Source organism: Stegostoma tigrinum, chromosome 41 (assembly GCF_030684315.1).
Source record: "Stegostoma tigrinum isolate sSteTig4 chromosome 41, sSteTig4.hap1, whole genome shotgun sequence".
Taxonomy (NCBI): Eukaryota; Metazoa; Chordata; class Chondrichthyes; order Orectolobiformes; family Stegostomatidae; genus Stegostoma; species Stegostoma tigrinum.
This window is the reverse complement of record NC_081394.1, coordinates 7,180,161-7,188,311: the sequence shown is the minus strand read 5'-3', so window position 1 is coordinate 7,188,311 and position 8,151 is coordinate 7,180,161. Positions and strand designations below refer to the sequence as shown.

At 42.2% G+C, this 8,151-nt stretch overlaps 1 protein-coding gene across 4 annotated transcripts in view; it reads right to left on the bottom strand.

Annotated features, from left to right (window-relative positions):
• LOC125448600 (mucosal pentraxin-like) overlaps positions 1–7,818 on the bottom strand; it is a 24,150-nt gene extending 16,332 nt beyond the window's left edge. Inside the window, exons 1-3 of one of the 4 annotated variants that reach the window (XM_048523989.2) lie at positions 7,560–7,818; positions 4,658–4,725; positions 1–2,537 (exon numbers count right to left, since the gene is read on the bottom strand). The exon at positions 1–2,537 is cut by the window's left edge and continues 2,059 nt beyond it. In XM_048523989.2, coding sequence (XP_048379946.1) covers positions 1,738–2,537; positions 4,658–4,715 — 858 coding nt within the window. In that variant the 5' untranslated portion in view covers positions 4,716–4,725; positions 7,560–7,818 and the 3' untranslated portion in view covers positions 1–1,737. The remainder of the gene's footprint in view (positions 2,538–4,657; positions 4,726–7,559) is intronic. The other 3 variants (XM_048523990.2, XM_048523993.2, XM_048523992.2) reach the window with 3 other exon arrangements.
• Between the last annotated feature and the right edge of the window lie 333 nt (positions 7,819–8,151).

The following is an 8,151-nucleotide window of genomic DNA, read 5'->3' as shown; positions in this document are numbered from 1 at the left end:
TCATTGACCAATAAAGGCAAGGATACCAAACACCTTCTTCATTATCCTATCTACCTGTGACTCCAGTTTCAAGGAACTATGAACCTGCACTCTGAGGTCTCTTTGTTCAGCACACACGCCAGGACCTTACCATTAATTGCATAGATCCTGCCCTGATGTGCCTTTCCAAAATGCAACACTTTACCTTTATCAAAATTAAACTCCTTCTACCACTCCTCGGCCCATTGGCCCATCTGATCAAGATCCCATTGTACTCTGAGATAACCTTCTTCACCGTCCATTACACCTGTAATTTTTGTGTCATCTGCCAACTTACTAATCTTCCCACCTATGTTCACATCTAAATCATTTATATTAACAACTAAAAGCAGTGGACCCAGCACCCAATTCTTTTGGCACACTGCTGGTTACAAGCCTCCAGTCTGAAAAGCAATCTGCCACTACCATCCTCTGCCTTCTACCTTTGGGCCCATTCCAAAGAGTTAGTTCTCACATTATTCCATGTGTTTTGATCTTACTAACCAGTCTACCATGAAGAACTGGATGAATTCCTAACTGAAGCCAACATAGATCATGTCCATGACTCTTCCTTTATCAATCCTCTTTGTCACTTCCTTAGAAAAATCACGTTGGTGAGACAAGATTTCCTATGCACAAAGCCATGTTGACTATCACTAATCAGTCTTGCCTTTCCAAATACATGAAAATCCTTTCCCCCATTGGTAACATCCTCCCCGTTGTTACCCTTTTAGAATGATGTAGATTTCTATGTTCCTCTGTTGCTCACTTTCTTCTAATTCCCAGTGAATATAGTCCAAATTATCCTAAAGCCTGGTATCCCGTATCCATTCATCTCCCTTTCAATCACTTCTATTATTTCATTATTCCATTTCTATCTCCATGTGACTCAAATATGCCAGTTTAACAACCTTTGCACCATCTTTGCTGTTCACACATCTGTAGAGATCCAACTAATACAACGTACTGATGTCGGACATCCCATGGTGTACCTTCCATAAAAACCACTTTATCCCCAGTTCTGCCGCCCCTAACTCTCATGTCTTAGCTCACAAAGTTCGTTGCCCCATGACTCCCTGCACTTGCAGATATACTAGGTGCCCCACTCCCCCAATCCCTACAACATCTCAATTCCACCTAACCCCTTCATTCCCAAAAACCATGCCGATCTCTATAACCTCTTTCAATCTGTGTCATGCTCCCGTCTCTGTCAACCCCTCCAGGCCCTACAATCTTCCTTATCTCTGTAACCTCATTTGCCCCGTGCAACAATCATTCTCTCTGCAACTCTCTTCAGCCAGGACAATCTTCCCATACCAGTTGTGTTTGCAAGCGTGTGTGTGTGTGTGTGTGTGTGTGTGTGTGTGTGTGTGAGTGAGAGAGAGAGAGAGAGTGAGATGGCTAGACACCTTTTGCAGTCAAACACAGGAAGATTTAACTAGCTATATTTAGCAATTATATAGGGGTAGCAAGATTTGACATACACTTTTGTAATATGAGCACACAGCTAATTCTAATTTCTGACATTAGTTTGTTATCTTGTTTGGAAAGCAAGCGTCACATTTTAATTTTTGCTTGTGTGTTTGCATAAAATTATGCAATTCTTGACCTAATCATATCAGATAGATTTTGAGACCATGTATTAAACACCAGAGAATGGAATATTCACAATTAAGGGGACAACCCGCTTAAAAGAAGGCACTCTTTCGAGTCCTAACTTTAATTGTGAAGTGCACATAGGTTTTCAGGTGATTTGTATATTGTGTGTGTGTGTGTGTGTTTGTGAATGTGTATATATGTGGGTGTGGATGCGTCTGACATTATGTGAGCACATGAATATGTGTGAGACTTAGACTCTGTGTGAGTGCATTTTCCAGTCATTGTCGAATTATCGCAGCCAGCTTGGGGTTTGCAGTCTTGATTATACTGAATGTTGATTATTCCTCTGCTCACATACTCCACTGTGGCCCAATTGATGATGTTACCGCCTGTCCTGTGGCACTGTCGACTTAGAGCCTTGATGTATCTCGGGGACAGGATGTGGTCCCACATGTTAACATCGGCCAGCTCTCCTTCGAAACTTTGCTGACTGTCAAACCCACTCCCTTCCTGGTCCTGCTCCTGCCCCAGGATAATCGTCCCACCACCATGCACCACCGCACCCTTATGGCCAACTTTGCGAAGGCTCCGGATGCCATTGATCCAGAGGGTGGTGAGTCCAGTCAAGGAGTTCCACGTCACACAGATGTGTCTCAATTGTGCGTCCATCTCTGGGATTTCAAAATCCAACAGGTCATTGTCAAGGTGGAGGGAGAGCTTGGAGTTCTCGTTGTGCCAGAGCAACAACTCATTGTCCTTACTCGCTGTGGCATAGGAGAACAAGCTGTAGCCTCGCTTTGCCTCTGAGGCAGCCCTCAGGCAGAGTGTGAATGCAGAGAGCTGGGAGAATTCGGTTGGAAGCAGTTTAACATAAGTACTGTCGCTCTGAGTCGAGAAAACCAGCGACTTGCCCAAAAAACCTGGAAATCAAAAAAAAATACAGAGTTGACCATTCAGAATGGAGCAGCAGTGGCCCAGAATCGTGTGTGGAAGCTTTCACAGTAGTCCAAATCATCCGGGATGCTTTCATAAAGGACTAAGCTGACTCCACTAATAATTGCCTGAGACCTTCAACCCTCCAATAGGGTTCCCCTACACCCTCATACATATTTGCCAACTCGAAGCAGAATCGGAGAATTTGGATAATTCGGATTTCTTTAACTGTGCCATTACCTGCGGGGAACTGTTAGGCATATTATTATTATAATGACATAATATGTCTGCTCCACCATGTGATCATGGCTGATATTTCTTAACTCCATTCTCCTGCTTCATCCCTGTAAACCTTGATCCCCTTAGCAATCAAGAGCCAATCGATCTCTCTCTCTCTCTCTTTTACATGCACCCAGTGACTTGACTGCCATTTAATGAGCTGCACAGATTTACCACTTCCTGGCTGAAGAAACTCTTCCTCATCTCAGATCTTCCTTGCCATGCTTTCACACTGAGGCGGTGCCTTCTGGTCCTAATCTCTCCAACTAGTGGAAACATATTTTCTACGTCCACCCTACCCAGACTACTCAGTATTCTGTAAGTTTCTATCGGATCTGACCTCTACACTCCATCGAGTAAGGACTTAGGAGTCATCAACTGCTCCTCATTTGACAAGCTCTTCACCTTGGGAACTATTTTTGTAAACCTCCCCCAGACCCGGTCCAATGCCAACCCATCCTTCCTTAGACTATGAGGCCCAAAACTGTTCACAGTATCCCAAATGCAGCCTGACCACAGCCTGAGCAGTGCATTCCTGCTCCTGTACTCTAGCCCTCATGAAATGAATACTAACATTGTATTTGCCTTCCTAACTGCCAGCTTACATGTTAATCTTGAGAGCATCCTGCACTATGACTCCAAAGTCCCTTTGTGCCTCACATTTCTGAAACCTTTCACTGTGCAGAAGACAGCCTATGCCTCTATTCTTCCTACCAAAGTACTTAGCATCAAACTTTCCATCCATCACATCTTTGCCTGATCTCTGGCCTGTCCGAGTCCGACCACAGCCTCACCACCTCCTCAACACTGCCAGGCTCTTCATCTAATTTTGTGTCACCAGTAAACGTGGCAACAACGTCCTCAATTCCTTTGTCCAGGTGGCTAATGTACAAAATGAATAGCTGCGGTTTTCACACAGACGGTAGTTCACATGTGGAATGAACTTTGTGAGGAAGTGGTAGATGTGGGTGCAATTATATACTTTAAAAGACTTGTGAATAAGTAAAGTTTGGAGGGCTACGGGCCAGGAGCAAGCAAGTGTGACTAGTTTAGATTGGGATTATGGATTAACAAGATGTGGAGATAGATGAACACAGCAGGTCAAGCAGCATTTTAGGTGCAGGAAAGCTTACTTTTCGGGCCAAGACCCTTCATCAGAAAATCATCCATCTCTACACCTTGTTATCAAAATCCTAAGATGCTGCTTGGCCTGCTGTGTTCATCCAGCTCCACACTTTGTTTCTCAGATTCTCCAGCATTTGCAGTTCCTATTATATCTGATATAGTTTGGGATTATGTTTGGCATGGACTGGTTAGACCCAAGGGTCTGTTTATGTACATTAACCATTTGGCCCTTCAATGTAATGATGGCTATCATCCAGTTGAGCACCTTATTTCTGTTCACTCCCTTTATTAAATTTCACCATCTGCCACAAATGGGATTCAAGCCTGCATTGCCACAGCATTGACTTTAGGATTTGATTACTAGTCTCGTGATGATACCATTATGCTACCATCTGGCAAACTTGTTCTTTCATAATTGAAGCATTTGCGGATACTCACTTAAATACACACAGACACATTGTGTGCCACATACACATTTATACATACAGACAAATGAACATATAGTTACTAACATGCACACAGACACACACACACAAACACAAGCATGTGAACAGATAGAAACAATTGTGCACAGTTTCTTTTAGAACTTGTAACCTGCCTGTTCCACATAGCTGTTCACGCCAATTGCTCACTCCTATTTGGAAATGTTGCTTGCTATGTGGAATGAAAACTGGTCGTCTGTGATATATCAAAACTAACATACCTCCACTGACAGATCCTAGCATGCAAAGGCAGGAGACAAGGAGAATGAAGGTCCTCATCGTGCTGAGACTGCAAATGTAATGAACAGCGTCGATTTCCTTGGTCTGTAACTGGTACTGAAACTCAGAATTGCAGGCAAAAAGCCACATGCAAAATTGGACACATGAAAGACACAATGTTGCTCTGAGAAACCCCCTAAATATGGCAGAATGTCAGCTCTGTCCTAACTTGGAGCCCAAATATTATGGGTTCAAGCCTCATGCCTGAGCTTCAAAAAAAAACTTCAAAACAATCATTTCAACGCCGTATCAGGGATTGCAATTTCTTAGAGCCAGTACTGAAATATCTGTGGGTCATCACTGGAAGAATGCGGTGGTGTCAAATAGGCTGCAATGAAACAGCACTGCACTGTCACAAGTACAGTTCTGAGGAAGTGCTGCAATATCTGGACTCAACACAGTAATGAGGGATTGTCATCCTTTGGAAGGTCTGTACTGAGGAAGCACTGCATATTGTTGCAGAATCAGGAGTGAAATAGCATTAATCAACTGAATGGCCGTTACTGATGAAACATTGATCAGTCCAAGGGTAAATAATGAGTGAGTATGACAGTGTCGGAGACAGTACTGATTGAGAACCTTGCTGTCCCAGGGTCACTACTAGGGAGTGCCATATTGTCAGAGAAACATATCTTCCTTTTGGAAAATGGACATAGACCTAAATCTTATGATCTATAGGTCTGAGGCTGGAAAAGCACAGCAGGTCAGACAGAATCAGGAATCCGGTCAAAGGGTATTAGCCTGTGATGTTGACTTTCCTTCTCCTCTGATGCTATTTGACCTGATGTGCTTTTCCAGCCTCACACCTATAGACCCTGGCTTCCAACATCTGCAGTCCTTATCATCTCCAAGCCCCCTAACCTTGTAACTGCACCATATGTCGACTTCCCCCATATACGCTTGAGTATTTCAGAACACTTTCTAAAGTGGGATAAGTGATAGGGAACACTTGATGATTTACACCCAGCTCCCATTTTTTAAATGAATAACTTTGTTTTAGGAAATAGAGGCTATTATATTAAATGCAAACTGCAGCCATACACTGAAGCAGGGACTTACAATCTAAAGAAGATTGTATACTTCCTACTTTGGGTTCGTCTGAAGAATGGATAAAAACCCTCACAGATTTTTGACTGTCAACTCGAATGTTGATCTCAGTTTGTCTTTCTCTCCATTTTTCCTCCATATTTATTTTTGTTTCTCATTTTCTCTTTTTGTCACTGAACACTTATCCTTGTCAATCAGAAAGCCTCATTCAGTTTCCTGTTCTATTCTCCATCTCCCTACATCTTTCTCTCTTCATGATTCCTCTTTTACATGGCTATTTACTACAGATCAAGACAGAAGCACAAGGGACACCAAATTCTTTGATTTTGAACTGTAAACTGCAATGGAAATCTGGCCCTGCTACAGAGATAAAATGCCATGAATTTGAAATTAGGAAGTATCAGGTAGTGAATATTCTGAAGAGAACGTGTCGTTCTTGTCACTGTTAAATTATCGAGTTAGAGAATCATCAGGAACTTTTGGGGGAAGGACTAACTTTCCCGGATTAATTGAGCTGCAATTTGTCACTGATGGATGACAATGCAGCCAGAAACATCGACAGATGATATGTACAAAGCATCATTTACCTTGCTCTTTTTGTGAGCAAAAAGACAAATAAAACACCCAGAAACTATAAAGAAAAAAATTCTGTTATGTACAGCTGGTCAAGTATAATTGAAAATGGCCGTCACTCTCCAGACAATATCTTGTCAACACTTGTCAAAAACAACAGAACTGTGATGCAATCAAACCCATATGAAGGCCTGGACTATTGTGTTTCTCTCTGCCTCTCTCACTCTCTTTTTCTATCTTGTTTTCTCTCTGCCTCTCTCACTCTCTTTTTCTATCTTGTTTTCTCTCTGCCTCTCTCACTCTCTTTTTCTATCTTGTTTTCTCTCTGCCTCTCTCACTCTCTTTTTCTATCTTGTTTTCTCTCTGCCTCTCTCACTCTCTTTTTCTATCTTGTTTTCTCTCTGCCTCTCTCACTCTCTTTTTCTATCTTGTTTTCTCTCTGCCTCTCTCACTCTCTTTTTCTATCTTGTTTTCTCTCTGCCTCTCTCACTCTCTTTTCCTATCTTGTTTTCTCTCTGCCTCTCTCACTCTCTTTTTCTATCTTTTTTTCTCTCTGCCTCTCTCACTCTCTTTTTCTATCTTGTTTTCTCTCTGCCTCTCTCACTCTCTTTTTCTATCTTGTTTTCTCTCTGCCTCTCTCATTCTCTCTTTCTGTCTGTTTGTTTTGTCTCTGCCTCTCGCTCTCTCTCTTGCTGTCTGTGTTTGCCTCTGCCTCTCTCACTCTCTTTTCCTTTCTATGTTCCTCTCTCTCATTCTCTCGATTTCTGTCTGTGTTTCACTCTGCCTCTCTCAGTCTCTATTCCTTTCTATGTTGCTCTCTCACATTCCCTCTGTTTGTGTTTCTCTCTGCCTCACTCGCTCTTCCTGTCTGTGTCTCTCTTTGTCTCAATCATTCTTTTTCTGTCTGTTTTTCTCTTTGTCTCTCTCATCTCTGTATCTCTGTCCATTTCTCTCTACCACTCTCACTCTTCCCTTTTTTTGGTGTTTCTTTGGTCTCCCTCGCTATGTCTCTCCATTTGTTTTTCTTTTCACTTCTCCATTCTTTGTTTCACTGTTTCTCAGTTTCTCTCTGATTCTATCTCACATGCTCTGTTGCTCTCTCTTTCACAATCTGTACTGCTCTCTCTCTTTATTTCTCTCTTTGTCCCTGTCCCTCTCGTTCTCTATCTGTCTCTAGTTTCTGGATTTCATTTCAATCTCAATAAACCTGTTCATGATACTCACGGTTTCTGAATACAGTGGGAAAGTTGAGCTTTCTCATTCGATGATCAAGATGCTCTACAGTTTGATCAGGTGATTTAGTGAGATTTAACAAGCAAAAACAATTATTCAGCAAATGAACTTTCCTCTGCTGGACTTTTTCCCCGAAGAGATTTTACATGTTTAAACAATTCGTGATCTGGTTAAACATTAAATGCTAAATCTTTGTCAGCTCCCAGATATCTGGACTGAATGCCTTGTCAGCAGTAACATGACTTTTACAGTGTAAAATTTCAGGCATGCCACCTCTGCAGCCCTCAGGAATTATGCAGAAACAAGGGCAAAGACACTCCTAGAGGGCTTTGTGGAGGACAATTCACCTATTGAGGGCATTGGTGAACCATACTGACTCCCATTTACACAAGTAAACCTGCCCCAAACACGACAAAACATATTGCATAACTGTGCACAGTGTGAGATGCACACAAGAACACAGGCTTATCTTCAAAGACAGTCACACATACAGAAACTTACAAACATGCAGGCTACCATTTTATACATATTCATTTCATGCGCACACTGACAATCTCACACACACACACACACACACACACAC